The sequence below is a fragment of the Alligator mississippiensis genome, chromosome 5 (genome assembly GCF_030867095.1).
Source record: "Alligator mississippiensis isolate rAllMis1 chromosome 5, rAllMis1, whole genome shotgun sequence".
Classification (NCBI taxonomy): domain Eukaryota; kingdom Metazoa; phylum Chordata; order Crocodylia; family Alligatoridae; genus Alligator; species Alligator mississippiensis.
Window position 1 is genome coordinate 124,878,667 of NC_081828.1, and position 26,057 is coordinate 124,904,723.

The 26,057-nt window shown below is 45.1% G+C and overlaps 1 protein-coding gene and 1 long non-coding RNA gene across 5 annotated transcripts in view; one reads left to right on the forward strand and one right to left on the reverse strand.

The window, feature by feature from the left end:
* Nucleotides 1–941: 941 nt before the first annotated feature.
* YAE1 (YAE1 maturation factor of ABCE1) lies at nt 942–6,778 on the reverse strand. Of its 4 annotated transcripts, none has more exons than XM_059728672.1 (5): nt 6,638–6,778; nt 6,278–6,341; nt 6,046–6,176; nt 3,323–3,444; nt 942–1,512 (listed from the first exon to the last, which is right to left on the reverse strand). In XM_059728672.1, the coding sequence occupies exons 3-5, from the start codon at nt 6,160–6,162 to the stop codon at nt 1,077–1,079; spliced, it is 675 nt and encodes a 224-aa protein (XP_059584655.1). In that variant the 5' UTR covers nt 6,163–6,176; nt 6,278–6,341; nt 6,638–6,778; the 3' UTR covers nt 942–1,076. The 4 variants fall into 4 exon arrangements, with proteins under 4 accessions (XP_059584655.1, XP_059584654.1, XP_059584656.1 ...); XM_059728671.1 differs by having other exon boundaries at nt 6,422–6,778; XM_059728673.1 differs by lacking the exon at nt 6,278–6,341.
* A 218-nt stretch (nt 6,779–6,996) lies between these two features.
* The window catches only part of LOC109282233 (uncharacterized), a 44,967-nt gene continuing 25,906 nt past the window's right edge, over nt 6,997–26,057 (forward strand). Inside the window, exon 1 of the long non-coding RNA XR_009462535.1 lies at nt 6,997–7,468. This is a non-coding gene — a long non-coding RNA (uncharacterized LOC109282233). The remainder of the gene's footprint in view (nt 7,469–26,057) is intronic.

Consider the following 26,057-nt stretch of genomic DNA (forward strand, 5'->3'; position numbering starts at 1 on the left):
GTCATTAATGGATTAGCCAAATATGCATGTAGCCACCTGCATGGTGCTGGAGGACACTGGCAGAAATCCTTTTAACCCTTTGGTGAACACACATTACTACTAAAGGTTAAGGGCCAAATGTCTTCCCCTGTTTAGCTGCTCATGGCACCAGCATAATTAAAGCATGCCTGCTCTTGTAGCCAATGACACATAATAGGGTAAGGTGGTTAGCATCATGCCCATCTACCTTTTACTTCCCAGTCAAAATGACTATATACCCATCTACAGCTAGGTCATCTGAGGACAGCTCTTGGCAAGACCAAGGCACAGCTTTTGAATTGTACAAGACACCTTAACTGTTTGAGGAGGAATTATGCCCAAGTATGCTACAGCTTAACATTAACAAGAAGCCTGTTCACTTTAAATGAAGTCTTATTTATACATTAGTGAAACTCTAATGGGAAGCATTGTGTGTGCTAAACACTTGCTTGAGGAAAAGATTTGTTCTTTGCACAGCCACCACTTTACCAGAGGAAGTGATACTACGAGACACACCAGAGATTCTGAGTACTCGAAAAATGTAGCTTATTGTTCTCTTCTTAACCAATAAGCTGGAGCAATGTCAGTCTGCCAAGGAGCATGTTCGGCATGTGCAGTTCCCATTTGCTATTAGGAACTCTACATACAGACTAAAAAGAGAAAAAAGTCAATGCTTATATTCATTCTCAGTACCATTGGAGCAACTATTTAAGGATGAGTCTAATTTCTTTTCTGAAAAACAATGATAAAGGACAAGTCAGAGTAGAATGTTAGATTCCCCACAAAGCATCAGTCACACAACAGTATTGCTACAGAGGTACTACTAAATTGCTATGCAACTGTGCTTCTGTCATATTCACCTATGTATGTTAAGTTTATATAGGGAAGCAACATTTTTTGCCAAGAGCAGAGGTATGACGGAGCATTATAAAATAGACATTGTTTTATTGGCAACATCAAATAAGTAATTTAGCTGACATCCTATGTCTTATTTATAAACAAAATGCAATTCTACCATTGTTGTTTTATGAATGTTACCAAAGAGAAACCCACAGAAGTTAATTTTCAAGCTGCTGGATAAGCTGTAATATATCCCATGACAAGCCTAGTTGCTGTATTAAGCAAACAGTCTGTTCTTTAACCCAAGCAAGGGTTGGACTTTCTGAATCTCCATGTTTTTTTGTCTGACAGTTCTCAGACTGCACAGAGTCAGCCTCACCGTTACTCCTGCAACAGCTCTCACTGAACGTGGCACCACTTCCACAGGGTCTTTCAGATTTAGTTCCATTAAATTCTTCCTCAGCTGGGATTGTACAGCTAAGGTCCATATCCTGAACTGAATCCAGTAACTCCCCAAGGTGGGGCTGTGGATGGACAGAATTCAGACACTTCAGCACATGCTCTTCATATTTGCCAACTGCATCCAGGAGATCATTTATCTTGCTCAGCAGAGCAGAATCATGTCTGTTAAGGTGACACCAAGATAAGAGAGCACTGTAGAGAAGAAAAACAAAACAAAGATGAGCAGGTAGCCTGCATGCTTCCTTGAGGATGTGTGAACAGATGACAAGACAAGTTAAACTCAGACCATATCTGTGGGCACCTTGTTCACATGGATTTTTGGGAAAGTTCAACTGGTGGAGTTGACTATCCATCCAAAGTGGTAGATTCAAATTATAATTCACTAAACAACTAAGATCATGTTAACTAGAGATGGACTGTTTAGAATTGCCACATTTTAGGTAGGTAGGCATCTGTGTCTGCAGGGAAGCTTGGCTTTAAATTTCAACCTGGAGTTGTGTGCCTAAACCTAATTTCCCTGTCCACAAAAATAGAGAAGGGCCAGAATAGCTAAGGTCTCAGCAATCAGAACACTTTCTTGTACAAGAACAGGGGTCTCTATAAACACCAGGCTACTGGGCATTTGGGGCTGGTTGAGTCTTATTTGCTCCATTTATAGGAGCCAGAAACTTACACTAGGACAGCAGGTGGAGTACCTAGATTGTGGGAAACCGAGGTTTAAAATCTTATTCCAGTCAGGTCAAGCAGGAACTTGAACCTGGGTCTTTCACAGGTGAGGAGAGATCAAATATTCTCCTTTCCCTTTGAAGCCCCTGTCAGAATAAGAAGGAAAACACCTACTTTTAAAATGTTACTCTGTGGCTTCATTTTGAGAAAGGCCTTGCTAGCTGTGGTATCAACAGTTCAACAATATTTTGTATACTCAGTGACAGAAATTCAGGCATCTTGGGCAGAGATGTCAAACTCCCCTGTGGTCCTGGGTTGGATCTGGACTACAGGTGCATGAGGGCTGCTGCAGTGGTTTAGGGACTAGTGTCAACACAGGGTCCAGTGACAGTGGCAAGAGGTCCAGGAGAGCGAGTCCAGGGGTGCTGGCAGTGAGACAAGCTTACTCCCAAAGGCCATGCCCAGTAAGGCAAAGAGACTCTAGATTTTATAGCAGGCCATGCCCCCTCAACTTCAAAGTGGAAAAAGACTGTAATTAGTGGTTAGGGATCTCTCCAGCATGGTGAGATAGTTTTAATTCCTAGTGTCTGCTCCAAGGATTAATTCTATAGTAACCAATGTTTGTTTAAAGCAAAAATATAAGTTCCTGAAGCATGGACCAGAAACTTAGGGTTCTCCTTCCCAAGTGAGTGCTCTAACTGCTTGGATGCAGAGTCATGCTTCCTCCCACTTAGGCCCAGTAACTCTCTTGTGCACAATGGAACAGCTTCAACAGGACTAGGGAGAAAATCCACCACCCAAAAAAGTTTGAAGCCTGATTATTAGAGGTGGAAGATGTGGGTTTGGACCTAGAACTCCTGCTTCCTGGGCAAGTGCTCTGTCCAATAGGACATTACACAGTGTGATGAGCATAGGCACCATCACCACTCAGTTTATGGAAAGGAAAAAATATAGACACCTGGGTTTTGTTTTTTTTTTTAGGAAAGTATACCAACTATGGATCCCAAGTGAATGGCAAAGCCTCCCTGCAGTTCTGACCTAACCCCAAAAGGTGGGATTTTAGATTTTCTCCCTGTCTTCAGTGTCTCTTCTTTGCTACCTCTAGACAGCTGGAGCATGCTGGCCGTTTTGGATCACATACTGAGATGCCAACGTCTCTACATGCATTGTATAGGGAGCACCTAGATGCCTAGCACAGAAGTCTAGATTTCTCTCAAGTTGTGCTGCCCAACTTTTAAGCACTTCTGTCTTTCACTGACCCAAGCGCCAAACCACTTAGAACTGGAATAATAGTACAGCTAGAAATTCAAAAAGAGATCATGGTCTCAAAACTTACTTTAGAATTCCTTTGAACTGGCCACAGGTCCTCATCATCTTGGCCCCTTCTCTGTATCCCTGATTGAAGCCCTGCTGGAGTGCACATTCTTTTCCAGCCTCAACTCCATCTCTGTAGCCTTCCTGTAAGGAAGGTGACAAGAAAGGAAGTTACTTGTGGGAAGAATTACAACTTCCAAGTCAAGTATTTTACAAGCACCGTGAAAGCACAAGCATAAGAAGCATTCAGTTTTTCAGAAGTTAGCTTTCTAATTTGGCTAGATGTATGCAATTCTTGCCAAGTGGAAAAGAGAGATTCCAGGAAAAGTTTTGGATTGTCATAAGAATGAGTCACAAAGCTGGTAGTGTGGATAGCCTCTTGCCAGAATCAGAGACAGTGAGATCAGGAAACAGTGGTAGCATACTTCACATCTGCTTGTTTATGCTACAGTAGATTGATTAGAGACAGGCAAAATAGCTAAATTATTATATATTGGTTGCTACGGGTATGACCTGTCATTGATGTCAACAGCATGTTATGCTTAAAAAAAAATAGTAAAGGGTGGGCCTTGTCTCTCAATTACCAGTGTCTAACACCTTCATGAAACAACTTCTTTATGAATCAGCATTTTACAACACTTAACCTTTTACATTTTCAGTTTACTATATAAATTGTCATTATACACAACCCCTGTGAGAGAGATGTCTATTATTTTATAAAAGTAGATGAGAGAGTGAGATTAAGTTACTTGCCCAAGGCCACAAAGAAGGTCAGTGGCAAAGCTACAAATCGAGGTTAGAAGACTTTTCAAGCCCACCACACCTCTCGGTTCCCACCTTTTTAAAGACAGAATGCAGCAGATATTTAGCAACAATTCTGCTATGACGGTGTTCCCTATCAAAAAGGTGAATGATCACATGACTGATTTTGCATATTTTTGCCACTAAGCATGTGTGTGTGTCTGTTGATGCACTGGAATTTGTAAGCAGAAAGCCCATGAGTATTTGAAGGAATAGATTTACGTACAATTATGCAGCAAGAGTCCATCATTATAAACTGTAACTGAATAGTGAATGTGTATGAATATTTAATCTGGGGTAGAGTTAAGCATTCAGGATTGTGGTTATAAATTTTTGGATTTTCAGGAATACTCAGACAGTCTCTTAATAAAAGAATCTCAAATATGTTCCACTTGGCATCATTTCATTAATTCTGTTCAGTTTTCAAGTCACTCAGAAGAAACTGAACCATCATGATCTTTACTAAGGCTGTGCGAAACTGCGGTAGCCAATTTGATTCGGAGGAGATCTGGCCTGATTTGGCGGCCAAATCTCCAAATTGAATCAGGACACCATTAAAAGGTCCAAATTGAATCGGAAGCCTCTGATTCAATCCAGCGCCAATTCGGAGAGTAAACAGGCAGCAGTCCTCTACCACACTGGACACAGCTGCTTCCAGCTGGTAAGTCTGTTGTGATGGGCAGAGGGGGGAGGAAAGGAGCATGGGGTGGGGGGCATATCAACGCCCCCACAGCGAGGGAGAGATTGGGGCTGGGACAAGCTGTCCAGCCAGGGTAAGGGGGCGGGAGTCTCCTGCCACTGGACACCATTGGTCTGGGAGGGCATGGGAGCGGGCGTGTGCCCCTGGATCTGCGTGGGGTAGGCTGGGCCGGGCTGCGCTCCAGGAGGCTAGCTCCAGCTGTCTGCTGCCAGGCTGCACTCTGTGGGGTAGGTAGGGCCTGGGCGGTGCTCCTGGCACCTAGCCCCAGCCTCAGTCCAGAGTGCAGCCCTGGCTCCGCCCACCCCACAGAGCGCAGAGAAGTAGGGGCTATGGGGGGGGCTGCAGCAACCCTAAAATTCCCCACAGCCCCTGCCGCTGGCCCCTCCTCAATCCGGGTCCACTCGCCCACCCCAATGCACTGTTGCTGCTTGCCCAGCCGAGGCATGGCGGGGTGAAGCTGCGGCTTGTCCAGGTGGCACACGGAGGCTGCAACAGCTTCTGCCACTGCACACTACTTGTCCGAGGCAGTGCAGTGGCATGGTCCTGTGCCTCCCCGCCCCGGCTGGGCGAGCAGCAGGAGGGCATAGCCCCCACTCCCAGTGCCTTCTGCCTGGAGCAAGCTGCACCTGCATTGCACGCCCCCCTGGCTGGACTAGCGGCGGCAAGGCAGAGCCCCTGCTCCCAGTGCCTTCTGCCCAGAGTGAGCCGCACCTCCATCATGCCCCCCACCCCCCGGCTGGGCAAACAGCAGCAGGGCATAGCTCCTGCTCCAAGTGCTGCCACTCCCACATCCTGCACTTCCCCTGCCCCGACTGGGCAGCTTGTCCCAGCCCCAGCTCCAGTCCCAGCCCCAACCCCAATCCCCACCTTGCTGTGGGGGCACTGATCTACATGCCCCCCACCCTGCCCCTTCTTTCCCACCTCTGCCCACCACAACGGACTTATCAGCTGGAAGCAGCTGTGGCCAGCATGGTCGAGGACTGCTGCCTGTTTAGTCTACGGTTGAATCTCTGAATTGTCGCCCAATCTTTGGATCCAATTCGGCCGAATTGAATCAGGACAGCAACTCGAATCACCGTCCCTCTGAATTGGCTGAATCCGAATCGAATACCTGCTGCTTCGCACAGGCCTAATTTGTAAGCAGCCATTCTCACTTTTGCTTATTTAAACAAGCATTATTTAAGCAGTAGGAAAGAAAACGGCTAAAAGGCTACTGAAAACATCATGACGGTGATAAAGATTACCTTGATCCTTTTCTCCATGGTGCTCTTCCACTCTTTTTGTACGAGGTGCATCTCATCAGCATCTTCATCGAATACATCCTCTCTGGGCCTGCTGACTGCAGCTTGTACCCAGGACATGGTAGCAGGAGCTCCTAGGAACACCACAGGTACAGTCAGATGCCAAACAGAGCTTCCACCCCAGCACTAAGTCAGAACCCCAGGCAGGAAGGGCAGGTTTTTGAGGAAAGCTAACCTCAGAAACCAGTAATCCCAATTTCAGGTTTACTTTCACATTGCATCAAGATGCCAGGCAATGTCTGTCAAAGGAAGCAAGGCAGATTGTGTCAAAGAAAACTACGTTGTGCATCTCAATTTGTTGGCTTTTGCCAGCACTTACCCCGTCTCCAGCTCCTCTGAAACAACACCCGAGTCCTCAATACTATTTGTGCCCGTTTTGGGGACCAAAACACAACCTCAAGCTCTAATCCTGCCAAGACTGGTGTCCTTAACTTTGTGTGCAATAAGTAGACCGATTGACTTCACGGTGCTGGACAGTTATATTTAACTGAATAGCGGCGGGACTGGGTGCTCGGCTCCTAACGAGGAGTTTTACCCCAAGCAGTTTCCTGGCGGTGGTATCAAGCGGGGCCCGGCGGCTCGCTGGGTCCTTCAGGAAGGAGGGGGCCGCGCTCAAACCCCGCCCCTCTTCCCGGGCCGTCGGAAACAGCACGCAAAGGGGGCGGGGCCTATGCCTCCGGCCCCGCCCCCTGCTCCGAGGTGCGCGCGCGCCTTAGCACTCACGTGGGGACGGCTCAGGCGCTCGCGGCCCCGCCTCTTCCGCGGGCGGGGCCGGGAGTGGGCTGGGCCCAGCCGCACGGGGAGGGCGGCATCTCCCAGTCCAGCCCCGCCCCCAGGGGGAAGCAGGCACCCTCCCGCATGTAGCGCCGCGCAGGGCGGGGCCTGGGAGAGAGGGCGGGACAAGTGCTGGAGTGGCTGTTGAACCCCGGCCTGGCTCGGGAGAAGGCGTCCCTGCCTGCAGCTTGCTGGGCAGGCTGCGAACGGGGGCGCTGTCTTCAGAGCCCCGGGCCTGAGGCAGCTGCATGCGCGCCTCGGGGGGAGGGGCTGGGGCAGCATCGCGCGGCTCCTGCGCCGCCCTCCGCCTGGACGCGCCGTCTACCACGACCCGGCGGGTCCCTTGTCCCCGTCTGTGCTCTCCGCACCCGCCCCGGGCCGGGAGACTCAGAGGCGGGGCAGAAGGGGGCGGATGTGACGTGCCCTCAGGACAGCTGGGAGGAGGCGGGACAGACACTCGTCCGCCCCGAGCAGTGAGCACCCCGCTTGTAAGAGAGGCAGTGGCTGTAGGCAGGTTTTTTTAGGAAAGTCTACCCGCTATGGATCCCGAGTGAATAGCAGCCTCCGTGCAGTTCTGACCTAACCCCAAAAGGTGGGATTTTAGATTTTCTCCCTGTCTTCAGTGTCTCTTCTTTGCTACCTCTAGACAGCTGGAGCATGCTGGCCGTTTTGGATCACATACTGAGATGCCAACGTCTCTACATGCATTGTATAGGGAGCACCTAGGTGCCTAGCACAGAAGTCTAGATTTCTCTCAGGTTGTGCTGCCCAACTTTTAAGCACAACCTGAGAGAGTTTGGCACTTGGGTCTTTCACTGACCCAAGTGCCAAACCACTTAGCACTGGAATAATAGTACAGCTAGAATTTCAAAAAGAGATCATGGTCTCAAAACTTACTTTAGAATTCCTTTGAACTGGCCACAGGTCCTCATCATCTTGGCCCCTTCTCTGTATCCCTGATTGAAGCCCTGCTGGAGTGCACATTCTTTTCCAGCCTCAACTCCATCTCTGTAGCCTTCCTGTAAGGAAGGTGACAAGAAAGGAAGTTACTTGTGGGAAGAATTACAACTCCCAAATCAAGTATTTTACAAGCACTGTAAAAGCGCAAGCCTAAAGAAGCATTCGGTTTTTCAGAAATTAGCTTTCTAATTTGGCTAGATGTATGCAATTCTTGCCAAGTAGAAAAGAGAGATTCCAGGAAAAGTTTTGGATTGTCATAAGAACGAGTCACAAAGCTGGTGGTGTTGATAGCATCTTACCAGAATCAGAGACAGTGAGATCAGGAAACAGTGGTAGCATACTTCACATCTGCTTGTTTATGCTACAGTAGGTTGATTAGAGACAGGCAAAATAGCTAAATTATTATATATTGGTTGCTAGGAGTATGATCTGTCATTGATGTCAACAGTATGTTATGCTTTAAAAAAAAGGGGTAAAAGGTGGCCATTGTCTCTCACCAGTGTTTTATCACCTTCATGAAACAACATCCTTACGAATCAGCATTTAACAACACTTAACGCTTTACATGTTCAGTTTACTATTCAAACTAATTGGCAATATACAACAGCCTTGTGAGAGAGATGTTTATTTAGAAAAAAAGAAGAGAGTGGCATGAAGTTACTTGCTAGGGGGTGCAGGGACCCTGCCCCCAGCTGCACCCAGCCTCCAGTTATATGAGGTAGGCACGTGGCTCTGGGCGGCAGTTCACTCAGTAGCCTGTTGCTACTAGTGCTGATTTCTGTGGGGATGAAAGGAAGGGGTTGCCTGGTCTGAGAGACCAGTTTGTGTATATGTGTGTGTGTAGCGTGCAAGGCAGATATTGTAATAGGTCCAGGTGGCCAACGGTCCTTTGTATGTGTGTGGTTTTTGTAACGGGTTAAGGTTTTCTTTGTGGAGTGATACTCGGAGTATAGATATGTATAACCTCATATACATATAGACATATATTTTTACAAAAAACAATTCTGCAAACAGAGTTTAAGATTGCATATTATGCCATTTTATTTTGCTTTGTTAAATTATTGCAGACTTAGTTTTTGCTCTCGCTCAAGCCAGTTTGTACTGTTTAGTTTGTTTTGTTCTATTCAACGGATTCATATTCAGCTTTTGCTCTCTCTGCACACGAATCAGCTTTATTTTGCTCTGTTAAATGGATTCATATTCAGTTTCTGCTCTCTCAAGTCAGTTCACATGAATCAGTTTATTTTGCTCTGTTATTTTGATTCATATTCAGCTTTTGCTCTCTCTGCACATGAATCAGCTTATTTTGCTCTGTTAAATGGACTTATATACAGCTTTTGCTCTCTCTCAAGCCACTTCACATGAATCAGTTTATTTTGCTCTGAAAATAATTTCTTATTCAGTTTTTCATTCTCTTAAACCAGTTCATATTTTTCAGGTTTTTACTTTATTAAAACTGTTTGTATTCTGTTTATCTTGATCTCTCTGCTTTGCGTTCCTTGATTTAAACACTACATATTGCTCATTTGTGTGTGTGTGTTTTCTGCACTTCGATTGCCTTCTTGGAAATACTTACCCAGATTTACATGTACTTCAAATAATTCAGTTCTTTCTGATTTTCTCCTTTCTGTTTGCCTGTTTAAATTGTTTGTGCTGCCTTCGGTTTGTGTGAACTTCAGGAAATTTTACAGGTAGAAGGCATATCAATATATAACTATGGATAGTAAAAAAACAAAGTTTGGAAAGGCAAGTGTTTTACAGATGGAGACAACTTAAAGGATTCTTTCTTAAAACGTGCTGAGGATTTTGCCAATAAGACATCATTGCTCATACTGGTGAAATGCCGCTGTCATCCAGGACTGTTCAAAGGCTAAAATAGATGAAATGGCAACTAATGTTAGGGAACAAGTGACTCGAGACCTCCATGCTTGTGATGCGATGAGCCTTGCACTGGGTGAAAGTTTATGTCTATAAACGATATCCGGCATCTTGCTATAATTGTTTGATATTTTGTCTCTGGGGAAGTTGGGAGGAATTGTTTTCTTTGCATGCTATGCAAAGCACAACAAAGACCAATGTTATACTTAATGTTGTCAAAGTTATTTTCACACTGCAACAAACTGACCTGCACAAAGTGTTCTCTGTTACCACTGATGGTGCACCTGCTATGGTGGGTAAAGCAGTTGGATTTGTAAAGCTTCTGGAAACTTAGATTGGACATCCTCTTATAAGTTTCCATTGTATTATTCATCAGGAGAGCCTGTGCGCTAAGATTTCATCTTCTGATTTAAATGAAATCATGACAGTGGTGTGAAAATGTCAGCTTTTTGATTGCCCGCTCCTCTTTGACACACAGGGGATTCCGTGAACTTTTAAATGATGTGGATTCTGCATATGGAGATTTAGTGCTGCACAGTAATGTACACTGGTTGAGTCGAGGTAACATGCTCAAGCGATTTGTTGCTTGTCTCGAATCCACCTAGTTATTTCTTGAAAAAAGTGGTCAGCAATATGCAGACCTTACTGATGACAGGTGGCTAACAAAACTGATGTTTTTGACAGACATCACATCACATTTAGATTATTTGAATACTAGGTTACAAGGAACACAGAAAACCATCCTTCAGCTGTCTGACGACTGGAAAGCTTTCTGTGATAAGATGTCTGTTTTCAGATGAGATATCGAAACGTCTGCCTTCTGTTACTACCCCAGTCTGAAAATCCATTCCGAGCAGCATCAATTGAATAATAGGAATATGTGCAACTACATAGGACAGCTGGAAGATGTGTACACCAGATGTTTCCAAGACTTTTGCAACAGAGGACTCATATTTTCATTTCTTGTGAACCTGGACAGTACTAGGGAAAGTGATATTGAACTGCGGTACTTTCAGTGGATGAACACTGAAGGATTTAAATTGGTACTCCTTGACTTTCAAAGCTCATGCATCTGGGCACTGAAGTTCACATCACTGCAAGGTAAATTTGAGAATGAAAGGGAATGGTAACTCAAGACTACATTATGTTGGTCTTCCCTTCCTGAAAAGTATGCATGAATAAATAAGTAGCTTTTGCCTTGCTGTCTGTCTTTGGATCTACTTATCGGTGTGAACACGTGTTTTCACAAATGAAAACCATACTCGGTCCTATGAGAAACCATCTGATGACTGACCATTTGGATACATGTTTGTGTTTAACAACCAGCTACCAGCCTAACATCACCAAACTCAGCTGTCAGAAGCAGGGCCAAGGCAGCCACTAAGAAAAGCTTTTTACTTGAGAGCATTTTTGCTTGTTTATGGCAGTGAATACAGAGCATCTATTTTAAGGAATTAAGTAAGTGTATCCTTAAAGAACCAACGTTTTCCATGGCAACATCTCTTTGGAGAGTATGGGCATGGTGTAGGGGTGGCATATGAAGACCCAGGATGTGATCTTCCAAGCCTCACTGTAAAGGCCAAGGACAATCAGGTGTCAACCCCTGTCTCTCTCTGTTCTTCCTACCATTTAAGGCCAAGGTACAGTGGGTGAAGGAACAGAAGACAGGAGTAGTGTTGGTAGGAGTGGGGTAGGACCCTGTGACCAAGGGCCTACTCTGCCCCCTGCCACAATATTAGCAGGTTTCTCTTTTCTCTCCCCCCTCTTTTTTCTTCCTCTCTCTCTTTTTCTCTCTCATCACAATATGTTTAAAAAAAGAATACACAACAACAAAGGTAGTATATGAAGTTTTATATATTGTCACCAGGTATAGAATTTTTAGAAAACCTGGCATTTACTGTAAAAAACAAACAACATCTATGATGATATGTGGACAAGCTTAAGAGAGTCCAAAGAAGAGTCTTAAAAAGCAAGCCATATGAGGAAAGGCTGAGGGATTTGGGACTCTTCGGCCTGAGAAAAAGAAGACTGAGAGAGCACCTGGTAGCAGTTCACCACTACATTAGGGGAGTACATCATCAAGGGCTCGGTGAGCAACTTCACCAGGGCATTGGAGGCGAAAACCAGGAATGATGGCCACAAACTCCTGGAAGATCAATTCAGACTCAACATTACGAAAAACTTCTTCATAGTCAGGGTGTCCAGACTGTGGAATAAGCTCCCTCCTGAGGTGGTGCAATCACCTTCCTTGGAAATCTTCAAGACGAGACTGGACAGTCACCTTGCTGGGGTCACTTGACCCCCAGTTATCTTTCCTGCTTGGTGCAGGGGGCTGGACCCAATGATTTTCCGAGGTCCCTTCTGGCCTTACAATCTATGAATCTATGATTAACTGTATTAATATTCAGTGTGTCCTGCCACGTTTCCCCCACCCTGGTTTTGTTTTCCTGGCATGCCAGTACTCCAGTACCTTACAAGGTAGATATTGCAGGGTTTTTGGCACTCCGGCCAAAAAAGTTGCCTACTCCTGCTGTGTGGACTGGATCCAGCTTACCGCCCATAGGTTGCTGACCTCTAATATAGATCACCAATGCAAGTCACTTACTCTTGTGCCTCAGTTCACAAACATATAAAATTAGTAGCAGCTTACTGGGGTATTGTCAGACTTTTAGTGATTGTAAAGCATACTTTGGTTATAGAATGGAAAGTGCTAAATAAGTACAGTAGGAATTCCAGTTAGGCTAAGCTGTAGTTATGCTATGCTGTAGTAAGCTATGGTGCCAAAAAAAGAGTAGGGGAGAAAGGGGCCTCATGCCTGCTGGATGACCTGACAAAAAAGAAGAAAAACAAAACAAAACACATCAATGAGCAAAAAAGGCACTAATTCAGAAAAGTGTGTATGAAGACAGCAGCTGAACAACTCTAGGATGAATGTAAAAAGTAAGAACACTAACGAGACAGAGACAACAAGAGACAAAGCATAGGTATGTAAACGTTGCAAACAAAACAAGTAAAGATTAACATCTCAAGGAATACTGAATACTTTGTGCAATTAAACCACCTCTGTTAAATGACTTGTTTCTGCCTATTCCTTCTGTCCATTACAATTAGGTTTTATACAGCATCCAAATGGGAAAAGGTAGGGGGAGCAAGACAAGGAAAGTAGGATGAAAACATGGTAATGCAGAAAAAGACACAGATTCAGTAAATTCAAGATCAAATAGAAAGGAGTCAGAAAGGCCCTGCTGTTGAGGGAGCCTGCCGGGCTTCCCCTTGGTCCTACTGCCCCTGGTTTCTGTCGTTTCTGACAGGAACCAAGGACAGATCAATATTAATTTTCTAAATTTTTTAGGGGGCCTGTGGGCCAGATAGAATGGCCTCACAGGCTGGATCCAGCCGGTGGGCCATATTTTGCCTACCCCTGCTCTGACAGCTCTCACTGACATTACAGGCCTGAGACCCAGGGAGGGTTATATGTGACCCTTCCTCAATGATGTAGGGCAGTGGAGACTTTGGACCTCGGTGTTCCTGGCAAAGTACTCCAGAGCAACCAGATGCACTCTCACTACGCACTCACTGTAACAATCTTGCAGGAGGCACTCCCACTTGGGAGGCACTCACAGCACAAAGGGCATTCCCACTGCAACTCAATGATGCGCATACACCACAGATCCAAGCAAGAGACTATGACCCACACACCACATGTGTCTGTTGCACACACCACAGCATGCACACCCTGTGCACCCGATGCATACACCACAGCATGCACACACACTGTAGTGCAGCTCTTCTATTTTAGAAATCCAAAACTCGAGAACTTTTGGTTCAGAGATGATACCGTTCATTAGACCAACTAAGAAGTTGCAAAATAATTTATATTTTTCTGCAATTTTTCAGGTGTACACACCCTTCCTCAGGCTCAGGGAAAATTAAAGATGGTAAACAGTCCCCACGGGTAGAAAATAAACTTCATTTTTGCACAGAGGAAGCTGAAGGTGGAAGTCTGTTCCTCTGGGTCCATGAGAGTGTCTTTGTGAGTTGCTCTTTGATGCGCAGATAAGGCAGGATTCCTTCCCAAGTGGTGTCAGATGGCAGGCAGGGAGGTATAGAGGAAGGCTGTGTGTGCTGGAAAGCTTGCAGAAAAAGATAATTTCTTTGTGATTTCTTTGTTGGTCTAATAAAAGATATCATCTCTGAACCAAGAGTTCTAGAGTTTTGCATTTTTTTTTGTCTCAGAGCTACACAGCTACCAAATACATCCCCAGTGCCCTCCTATTTATATACTCTATTTGTCAGTCATCACTCTTCCCGCCAGTCATGTTATGAGCTAATCAAAACCTTATGCACATGACACTCATCTACTTTTCACATGTTTCTTTTTTGCACTCAGCACTCCATTTCACTCAGTTCCCCGCTCAGATGTTACCAGAACGGCACATGCTCCAGGCCTCTTAATGAAATGGAACTGGGTCACATGATGCATAATGAGGCTATGATGTCATAAAGGGCAGAAGTTCAGGCCTTCTGGAATCCTCCAACCCTCTAGTCATACTTATATGAAGCAAATCGAATAGAGATGCAAGTCTGGGGCTCTACTGTGGGAGCTGCATTTGGTGCATGTCCCAGATGGAGGTGCTTGTCCTGGAGCAATTTGCATGGATGTATTGTGTAGTGTGGGTCCTGGGCCGTGTGCGCACAGCCGGTCAGGAGTGCACTGACACTGTGCGGATCGATTCCAGCCAGGCGGTCGGCACCGGGGGCCAGAGGAGGGGGTGCTGCAGCTGCATGTGGCTGGTGGACTAGGTCTTTGACTACCTTACTCTAGATTTGGCAAGATGAGAACAGAAGGACAGAATAACAAGGCAGACCCAGCGCTCTATGCACTGGGCTTCATTGCTTCTCCTGGGACAAGGAGCGACAGAAACAAGCTGGGAAGCAGAGAGGTTGCTCCAGGGGCAGCTGCCCTCCCCTTTCCCTCCCCTCTTCCTTTTGGATTGGACCTGCTTGAGCCCCTGGGGATTTTTTTAAAGTCCCCAGCACAGACAAGAATCCCACCCCCCTTGCTCGGAGTCATATGCCCTCCCCCTCCCTCTGCAGCAGCAGGGAAGCAGCAGCAGCTGCCTCAGTGCTTTCAGGGGCAGCCATGATGTCTCACCCCGGAAGTTCCTTGCCCTATCTCCACTCCCCCGGTAGTTCAACCTACTACCACCTCTGCTGCAGACTCCTGCGCCCGCAGCCCGCGGCCACCTTGGCTAAGGGCATGCTGGTGTCACGGCTTTTGCAAGCAATGTGTTGTGGCCATCTTGAGTAAGGATCACCCCTCCCTTACCCATTGTGGGGAATGCAGGGAAAACGGTGGACATCTTAATGGCTGGTTGGCTTTAAGCCCACTTGAGGCAGTGGAGCCTGTAATGGGCAAAAGGAGTTATACTCAGGCTCTTAGCATAACTTTAGGCCTTCCCGGAACTAAGCAATTAAATTGTACAGCCTGCCTTATAAGGCAGTGGGAAAAGTGAATGCTGTGATTGGTATGGTGGGCTAACCAGTTACAGTACTTTCCCCAAAAGGAAAAGAAACAAAAAACGGAATAGGATTGGAGTACCTTATCTAAGAAGATGAGGTAAGAAACTTGAGGATTGGACAGTTTGAGATGAGAAAGTTACAAAAGTAGTAGGCAAACAAAGAGACTGAGTATGTTTGTGTTGCCCCCTTGGGGAGACGGGAGCAACCTTGGAATTCTTGTTTGAACAATGAGGAATCCCAAAACTAACATCCCACACACCCAGCAGAGGATCTGAGGCTGGTACCTCCGAAGGTTGCTGCTGTAATGTCTGAAGGAACTGCTTGCCAGGTCGTATTACAAGGAAGAAAATTTGTAATAAGCTTAGAGATTACTATTAAAAGTTCACTTGATACCAAATCGGATGACAGACCATGTCAGTCTTTGGGGGTCTCTGGTAAAAGGAATCCTGGGGGCAACAGAGCCCTGGTGGCCATCTTTAGTAAGGGCAAAAGTAAGGGCCAAGGTTGGGGCTGGCTTAGTGTGGGATGGAGAGCAGCAAGGGGGCTCCATCCCTGCACTGGTGGGAGTAGAGCAGGGCAAGTTGGGGGCACTCAGAGGTTTGAATGGGACCTGGCTTTTCTCATCTCATCCCACATTAGATTATATCATATCATTATGTATTACACCAAATCATATCCCGTATCATGCATCACATCTTATCATGTTATATTTTGCCATACTACATATATGTCACATTATATCACATCATATATATCGGGTTATATTTTGCCACATCACACATCATATACCCCATTTTATCACATCATATATATGTTATGTAATATGTCATCTCATATATCAAATATACCACACTATATTACATCATATGATATTACATACTATATTATATCACATTACATCATATCATGTCTTGTAGGGAAAGCTGGGACTTTTCACACGAACCTGTACCCTTCTGAGCTTAGATTTAGGATGCACCATCTGTTGAAGTATTTGTAGTAACATGGCAAGACTTGGCAGTAAGGCAGGCTCTGCCACTTTATCCCATTTCTAGGGGTCTGACCTCCCTGTGGGTTTCTAGTTACAGCCCATTACAGGCCACGTGAGAGTCCAGAGTCCTCAGCCTGGCCCACAGAGGCTGTGGGATGACTCACTTTGCCCTGGAACTGTCCCTGTGGAGTGTAGGGTTGCTGTGGAAGCAACACAGATACTTGTGTCAGTCCATAAGAACAATGACTGTCGCTTTATTAAAGTCTAGGGACAAAATATTTTAATATCCATTGACTGTTGCTATTTATATGCGCTCAGAATGGGATGAGGGGATTACTTTGTACCCTGAGTTCTACCTGTGAGAGTCACAGTGCCCCAAATCAATGCAGGAAAAGCTAGTTTGCAGACCACAGATACAAAGCACCCTAATGATACTGGATGTTATAAAGCAGGAATGAATGCTGCTACTTTCCAGCTTGCACAACAGCAAAGAACCAGGTATAAAGACCCTGTGGTGTTTCTGACACCATACTGTAATCAGAAATAGAATGGGAAGGGACCTCAGGAGACCATCTATCCAAACTCCTCCTCAGATCAGCATCATTGCTATCTGAACCATGCCACAGAAGTGTCTGTCTAGCCTACTTCAAACAAAGCTATACAAACAATACCCTTGCGCTACTACCAGGCACAATGCCTGAAAACATCAGGAACACCCTACCTTGCCACAGGTAAAGTGAGGGGATGAGGGCACAGTCAATGTCCTGCCACTGCAAAGACAGGAAATAGTTTGTTAAAATACATTTGAGAGATTCAAGGAGGACCATGCTCCCTACTACAGAGGAAGGCAAGCACTAGCACAGTCCATGCCAGTCTTGACTGGGGTAAAATTTCTTTTTAATCCCTTATGTGACAAACAGTCTGACCCTGAGTGGAGAAGTAAGGCCTTCTGGCCAGGAACATCTAGATTTAAGCTCCAGTAGGAGCACATTCCAGTCAAAATCCCCAGTCTCAGTTGCAGCTATCACCCAATATTTCCTCCCCCTTGACACTTGTAGCAGTAGGCAGAGAAAAAAATCCTTGTCAGCCCCACCCGGCAAGCAACAAAGATCAGAAGCGTGGGAAAACCAAGCACCCTCTACTCTGCACTGCAACGTGCATGCTGCACTGCAACAAACACACCTCCATATTTTACACACTCTAAACAACTCCACATTTCACACCCCCTAACTGGAGAGCCAGAACTCCCTTTTCTGTCATCTTATTCCCTGCATTCTCTTGGGCTCCCAACTATCTCTCTTTTCAGCACAATTTAGACATTGTTGCTCGATCACCACTAATACTTATCCAACCTCTTCTTGAAAACCTCTAAAGCAAAGGTTCCCAAACTTTTCTTACTGCACCACCTTCCAGATTTACCAGCTGTCCACATACTCCTACCAGCATATGATTTATATTTTAACCCCTTAAATGCCAATTATTATTATAAAATGAAAATTAAATCCACCATTACACAGTTTCACCCACGTACCCCCAGAGATGTCTTGTGTACTCCCAGGGGTACGTGTACCACATTTTGGTAACCTCTGCTCTACAGGAAAGAAGATTTCCACAGCTTTCTTAGGCAGTCTGTTCCATTGCCTCACTGTTCAAACAGTGAAGTTTTTCCTGATATCTAGTCTAAACCTACTTTCCTGCAGTTTCAAGCCATTGCTATGCTTTCTTTGCTAATTAGTCCTGACTCCCTTTTTCCAAAGGAAATATAAGCAGTCTCATGAGATCAGTTGTATGAATAAAAGGTACAGGCTCAGGCTGTAAGTGGTAAAAGCAGGCAATGACTGAACTTCTTTGCCCAGCATAGAAACCCCTTGGGATTTTGGGCCGCTTTGGAGCCTGATGTGACTCCTAACATAAATTAGTGTAGCCAGGGGCTGCCTGTGGGATGATTCACAGTTGAGGATAGCCAAGGCTCTCACTATGAAAACTCCTACAGCAAGCCACTATTGCTGCTGACATATCACTTGCGTGAGGATTTACAAAGGGGACAGAGTAGAAGGCATTTTCTCCTCTCAGTTCTGTAACAGTGCTTAAAGATTAGATGGGGAACAGGATCTCTGGGTAGGATGCTTGAGTTAATTGTAGAAACATTGATATCCATGGTGAATGACAATAAAACCCAATGAATATATAGCTGCTACTGTGCTTTGAGAAATATGAAGAATATCCAGATTTAACATATTAAACTTCTGTTTAAAAGCATACAACACCGTTGCCCAACAATTTAGGACACAATGGGCTGGTCTACATGAGATGCTACATTGCCATAGCAATGTGCTACGATGAAGTAGTGTTGGTGGGCACAAGCCACGACACTGCAGCTACATGGCTGTAGCAATGTGCTTCCTTGCTCTAGCGTTTCGCTGCGGCAGTGTTGCAGCTACGTAGAACCATGTGCCGCTGTTACTGTGCTGTCATTTAGTACTTCCTAGGGGCACATGTAGATGCACCTGATACCCCATAGGTTTGTCCATATGGCACAGTAAAGTACCACACAGAGCTAGCTCTAAAGGAGCTTGTTCTAGTCCTGGAAGCAGTAAATCAGCATATGTGGCACACCCCTGGGGTAATTATCTCTGCTGAGAACTAGGCCATATCCTCCCAAGCAAAGCACCAGTCTAATGTGGTTACACAGCTTCTAGCTTGGAAATTAGTGCGTGCAGGTATGTCTCAGTATGGTGCTGCCTTGTACCACATAGCCATGTCCAAATTGACCCTGTGAGAACCATAATGCAAAACAATCAAGCTGCAGCTTGTATGCCCCTCCTCTATTTTTTTTAATATCCCCAGATGATCAAAGGAATGCTACATTAGTTTTTCTCCCCCCCGTTAAAGTAAAACAAACTCACATCCATCACTAACCCACCATGCATCCAGTCCATATATTAAAAGGTAAGGGGAATTATTTTCTCTCTTCCTTCTCCCCATATGAGGTAGTGACATTTGGCATTATATTTTAAACACAGAAGCAGGAACATCTGATCATTCTTTTCTTGCAGAATCATTACTACTTTAGTCCCAGGCAAAAGTGGAACCCTTATTAAATATTCCATAGACTAGAGATGCCTTGGCTTTTGTTGAGTTCTAAGTGGAAATTGTTAAGCAAGAAAATAAAATATTCCTTTTTTCCCTCTGTCCTGTTTTCCCATGGCTGGCTTTGAGCCTCCCTAGGGAAGCCAGACTCCCAACTTAAAACACTCTACTTTGAACTATTGTGTACTAAGTAGAGCAGCAGACAGTTATTAATACTTGGTTTGCCTCACTCACTGAATCTCCTTGTTTTGCCCCTAAAAGAAATGGGTTTTGTGTTGCCCATATTCATTCTGCAACTTTAAAAACACCTGCCTAATATTCTAAAGTGCCTGAAGTGGTGAAAACGTAAAACTTCTCACAATGAACTTTGTTCAACATGAAATCACATGCATGACTAGGAAAATAATACACAATAAGAACAACATACACATTACAAATGATAAATAATATTTCTGTTGCTTACTTTTAGCTACTCTGCATCTAATGTGATTTTAACCCTGGAAATCTCTCTCATTATTCCTCAAGTGCTTAAAACACCAAGACAACCACAAGTCTATGGCTTACAGCTATCCCTCAGTTTGGAACCATTGTCTATCTCTTTAGTTATGTTGCTTGACATGGAGCTGCTTTGCTTTGTTTCCATAATACCGGTAATTGATCTGGAGGTGCAAATTATTATTGCAAATTTAATTGATCAGTGGAAAAGCTTTAGTCCAGCGATAAATTTCCCTGAAGTATTGCACCTCTATTCAAATCATGATGATTGCATTACAGCACACTTGCTGTATTTCACAGGAATAAAAATGGTAGCATTTTTTCTTTGGCTTCAAAGCAGATACATTGAGAATCATAGAAAGTTAGGGTTGGAAGGGACCTCAGGAGGTCATCTAGTCCAAACCCCTGTTCAAAGCAGGACCAGCCCCAACTAGATTATCCCAGCCAAAGCTTTGTCCAGCCAGGTTTTGAAAACCTCCAAGGATGTAGCTTCCACCACCTCTCTGGGTAACCTGTTCCAGTGTTTTACTACCATCCTAGTAAAAAAATTCTTACTCATATCTAACCTAAACATCCCTTGCTGCAACTTGAGATCATTGCTCCTTGTTTTGTCATCTGCCACCACTGACAACAGTCTAGCTCCATCCACTTTTAAACCCTGCTTCAGGTAACTGAAGGCTGCTATTAAATCCCCTCTCAGTCTCCTTTTCTCTAGACTAAATAAGCCCGGTTCCCTCAGTCTTTCCTTATAAGTCAAGTCCCCCAACCCCCTCACCGTTTTTATCACCCTCCACTGGACTCCCTCCTATTTGTCCACATCCTTTTTGTAGCGGGGGGGGGGGGGGGGGGGGGGGGGGGGCAGAACTGAACACACTACTCCAGATGTTGCCTCACTAGTGCTGAATAGAGGGGAATACTCACTTCCCTTGATCTACTGGCAACAGACCTACCAATGCAGCCCAGTATGCCATTAGCCTTCTTGGCAACTAGGGCACACTGCTAACTCGTATTCAGCTTATTATTCAGCTTATACTAACCCCCAGGTCCTTTTCTGCAGAGCTGCTGGCCAGCCAGTCAGCCCCCAGCCTGTACTGATGCATGGGATTGTTCTGTCCTAAGTGCAGGGCTCTGCACTTGTCCTTGTTGAACCTCAGGAGATTCCTTTTGGTCCAATCCTCCAATTTGTCCAGGTCACTCTGAACCCTAGCCCTACCCTCCAGTGTATCTACTATTTCCAGCTTAGTGTCATCTGCAAGCTTGCTGAGGGTGCACTCTATGCCATCTTCCAGGTCATTGATGAAGACATTGGACAAAACTGGCCCCGGTTGACAAAACTGGCCCGAGAACTGACCCCTGGGGGACTCCACTTGATACCAGCTGCCAACTAGACATCGAGCCATTGATTACTACTGTCTGAGCCTGATGCTTCAGCCAGTTTTCTATACATCTTACAGCCCATTCATCCAGCCCATACTTCCTTAGCTTGTTTGCGAGAATGTTGTTGGAGACTGTATCAAAAGCCTTGCTAAAATCAAGGTACACCACATCCACTGGTTTCCCCACATCCACAAAGCCAATCACCTCATCATGGAAGGCAATCAGGTTGGTCAGGTATGACTTGCCCTTGGTGAATCCATAGATTCATAGATGTTAGGGTCGGAAGGGACCTCAATAGATCATCGAGTCCGACCCCCTGCATAAGCAGGAAAGAGTGCTGGGTCTAGATGACCCCAGCTAGATACTCATCTAACCTCCTCTTGAAGACCCCCAGGGTAGGGGAGAGCACCACGTCCCTTGGGAGCCCATTCCAGACCTTGGCCACTCTAACTGTGAAGAAGTTCTTCCTAATGTCCAATCTAAATCTGCTCTCTGCTAGCTTGTGGCCATTGTTTCTTGTAACCCCCGGGGGCGCCTTGGTGAATAAATACTCACCAATTCCCTTCTGTGCCCCCATGATGAACTTATAGGCAGCCACAAGGTCGCCTCTCAACCTTCTCTTGCGGAGGCTGAAAAGATCCAGTTTCTCTAGTCTCTCCTCGTAGGGCTTGGTCTGCAGGCCCTTAACCATATGAGTGGCCCTTCTCTGGACCCTCTCCAGGTTATCCGCATCCCTCTTGAATTGCGCTGCCCAGAATTGCACGCAGTACTCCAACTGCGGTCTGACCAGTGCCCGATAGAGGGGAAGTATCACCTCCTTGGACCTATTCGTCATGAATCTGCTGATACACGATAAAGTGCCATTGGCTTTTTTGATGGCTTCGTCACACTGCCGACTCATGTTCATCTTGGAGTCTACTAGGACTCCAAGATCCCTTTCCACTTCCATGCTACTCAGCAGGTCATTCCCTAGGCTGTAGGTGTGCTGGACATTTTTCCTCCCTAGGTGCAGCACTTTGCATTTCTCCTTGTTGAACTGCATTCTGTTGTTTTCTGCCCACTTGTCCAACCTGTCCAGATCTGCTTGCAGCTGTTCCCTGCCCTCCGGTGTGTCCACCTCTCCCCATAGCTTTGTGTCATCTGCAAACTTGGACAGAGTACATTTCACTCCCTCGTCCAAGTCACTGATGAAGACATTAAAGAGTATCGGTCCAAGGACCGAGCCCTGCGGGACCCCACTGCCCACACCCTTCCAGGTTGAAACCGACCCATCCACTACGACTCTCTGGGTGCGACCCTCCAGCCAATTCGCCACCCACCGGACTGTGTAGTCATCCAAGTCACAGCCTCTTAACTTGTTCACCAGTATGAGGTGGGATACTGTATCGAAGGCCTTCCTGAAGTCTAAGTATACGACATCCACCCCTCCTCCTGTGTCCAGGCGTTTCGTAACCTGGTCATAAAAAGAAACTAGATTGGTCAGGCATGATCTGCCTGCCACGAACCCGTGCTGATTTCCCCTCAGCAGAATTTGTCCTGCCGGGCTCTCGCAAATGTGAGCCTTGATAATTTTTTCAAAGACTTTACCAAGGATGGAGGTGAGACTGACAGGTCTATAGTTGCCCGGGTCCTCCTTCCTCCCCTTTTTGAAAATGGGGACCACGTTGGCCCATGCTGACTGTTTCTAATCACTTTTTTCTCCTCCAAGTGTTTAGAAATGGATTCCTTGAGGATCTTCTCCATGATTTTTCCAGGGACTGAGGTGAGGCTCACTGGTTCATAGTTCCCTGCATCCTCTTTTTTTCCCCTTTCTTAAATATGGGCACTATGTTTGCGCTTTTCCAATCATCTGGGACCTCTCCTGATTGCCATGAGTTTTCACACATGATGGCCAATGACTCTGCAGTCACATCAGCCAACTCCCTCAGCACCCTTGGGTGCATCCTATCCAGCCCCATGGACTTGTGCATGTCCAGCTTTTCTAAGTAGTCCCTAATCTGTTCTTTCACCACTGAAGGCTGCTCAACTCTCCTCTGAACTGTGCTGCCCGGTGCAGTACTCTGGGAGCTGCCCTTACCTGTGAATTTGGAGGCAAAAAAAGGCATTGAGCACTTCAGCCTTTTCTGCATCCACTGTCACAAGGTTGCCTCCCCCATTCAGTAAGGTACTCACACTTTCCCTGATCCTCCTTTTGCTACCGATCTACTTGTAGAAACCCTTTTTTTACCCTTCACATACCTTGCTAGCTGCAATTCCAATTGAACTTTAGCCTTCCTGACTTAATTCCTGTATGTCTGAGCAATCTCTCTCATTCCTTGTATAAATCCAGGGCCCAAATCCTACCTTTCTTTGCTTACCCAAAACTTTTGCTGCCTGCAGAGAGGTCTTAGTCATGTGCCACGAAGCTATGCTTCACCTCATCTTTTAAATCAGGGATGACAAACTCATTTGTCCCGTGAAGTGCAGGGCTGGTCTATGTGCTGGTGCTGCATTCTGGATCCAGTGTATGTCCTGGAGTGGCCAGAGGGGGTGTTATATGTGGCCTGGTCCTGCTCTGGTTGCTCCAGGGCTGTGCTGCATGGCCTGGAGCCACTGCCTTGGGGCTGTGCTACATGACTGTGGAAGTGCTGCTGTGGAGCTGTGCAATGTGTTAGGCCATGTAGTGCACCCCGCATGCTGTCTGTAGGTCATTCGTGAATGGGCAGAACCAGGACTGGATGATAGGGCTCCCTGGGCTAGATCCAGCCCATGGGCTGTATCTTTGACACCCCCGCTTTAAACAGCAACAACTCTTCAGTTAACTGGAAAAGTCTTAACTTTTTTGGAACAAGTACCCATTTCTGAGGGGCTGTATACGTATTTTATGATACTTAGGGTACTAGCTGCTTCATTTAATCATGCCTAAACTATTTTGTGAGTCATGAAGCAATCGTGTATTGTTAAACAAAATTGTTTCCAGCACCTTGTAATGATGATACAGGACCAAATTTAGAGGCAATGTATTAGATGCTATAAATTTTAGATAACCGAGACTACAGGAAGCTTGTTTGGGGTAACTTATGCACAGAGACTGAAAAGTATAGCCATATATAAGGGGAAGGAGGCTACTGTAATTGATACCTTGCCACATCTTCCTGCTGGCTGCTCTTTCTGCAAGCTCTCAGATACCTATCACTTCTGAATCTGCTCTCCATAATCTATTCTAGTGCAACATCTTCATCTGTATATTTCAAGTACATTGAAAAGCAGGGTTTAAAATGGGAACTGGGTAGGTGCCTGAATCACATAGAGACTATAAACTACCCACATTATTTTATATAAGGTAGGGGTTTCCAAAATGCAGTCTATAAAGCATTTATATGCAGTCTGCAAAGCGGCTTTTAAGTGCTGCCTGACCTCAACAACAGAATCAACCAATCAGTGAGGTTATAATCATGGACCGTTCAGTAATCACTGACTGATAAAACTTAACAAAAGCCCTGTGATTCTTTTCATTGTACCTTTATGTATGTAAGGCATATGATGCCACATCTATTGAACATAAAAGAATTGAATTGCGGATTAATTTTATTATGTGGTCTTAGTGGTGTCTAACCCATTAAGTGGAGACCCACTGGGTACACCTGGTTTAAGGTATCAGAATACTACTTGCCTGTGAAATATTCATTCAATAATTTATGCATATTATATTTCGAGAGACTACATTAGACATATATTTAGATTCAGTTCTGGCCTAGAACTTTAGCAAAAATTCATGAGTTAGTTCTTACAGATATTTAAATCCCCTGTATAATCTACCTGTTTCAGTTCTCTGCCTTTCACAGTCTATTCAGGAACATTGTTTTTCAGGATTTAAGCAGAGACATTTTATTAAAAACAGCTGTGTGCTTAATAATTTACCCAAGCAAAATCTGCAGCCTCTCAGAAAGCCTATTTAGCACATGTGAAATGGGTCCCATTGGCTTTTTTCTTAGTGGCAAGCAAAGAAACAGTTTATAAATACTTTACTAATGTGCTGAGGCCTATATTTCATGCAACACTATGGCAAAAGAAAATTCTCAGACTATATTAAGCCATGTATTCTGTGGTTTCTTGAATACCTGAAATACTGACTCTTCTCTTTCACCCAGATGCACTCATTTGATGCTATCTGCTTTCTCCTGTACACAGCAGAAACACATAAAGCTATTTTATAATTCACTGATTGACTGATATTGTAATGAAAATTTATGCTACCCCCCTAAAATATCACTTGTTTTCACATCTCAAAGAATGACACCTTGTATGCAAAACAATGAGTTATAAGCCTGTTTGTCTGTGTTTGCAGGCATGTGGGTTTACCCTGCTACCTATGCGCCTCTTCTATGGACTCTGAGGAGCTCAGGGGCATATTTCAAATTCACATCAACAAGGGCACTAGGCTGTGTTATAAGGATTTCGTAAAACTCCTTCCTTTAGACTCTTGTAAGTAATCTCTTGGATATCCTACAGGCTTTCTTTCATAAAGCTTTCCACCCAGAGTGGAGTGGGCTCTGTGTGTGTGTGTGAAGCTCCCCTGATTGAAATGCCAATATTCTATCCCTCTGTGGTCTGAAATTTACTATCGCAATAAAATGGAAGCATTTTCCTGCATACCAAACTGAACTGGCTATGAAGAACCACCATTCAAGACTCTCATTTATTTCATGGATTCAGTTTAATTGACATCAGCATTCAATCCTTTCTACTGTCCTATTCATGGTCTCCCTCTCCTGGAGATTCAGAATAGATTCAGTGTACAGCAAATGCACGTTAAATTGAAACAGTTCCCAAGATTACAAGAAAGTCAAATTATTATTTGAAATGCTAATCTTTTTTGTTTTTCCTTCCA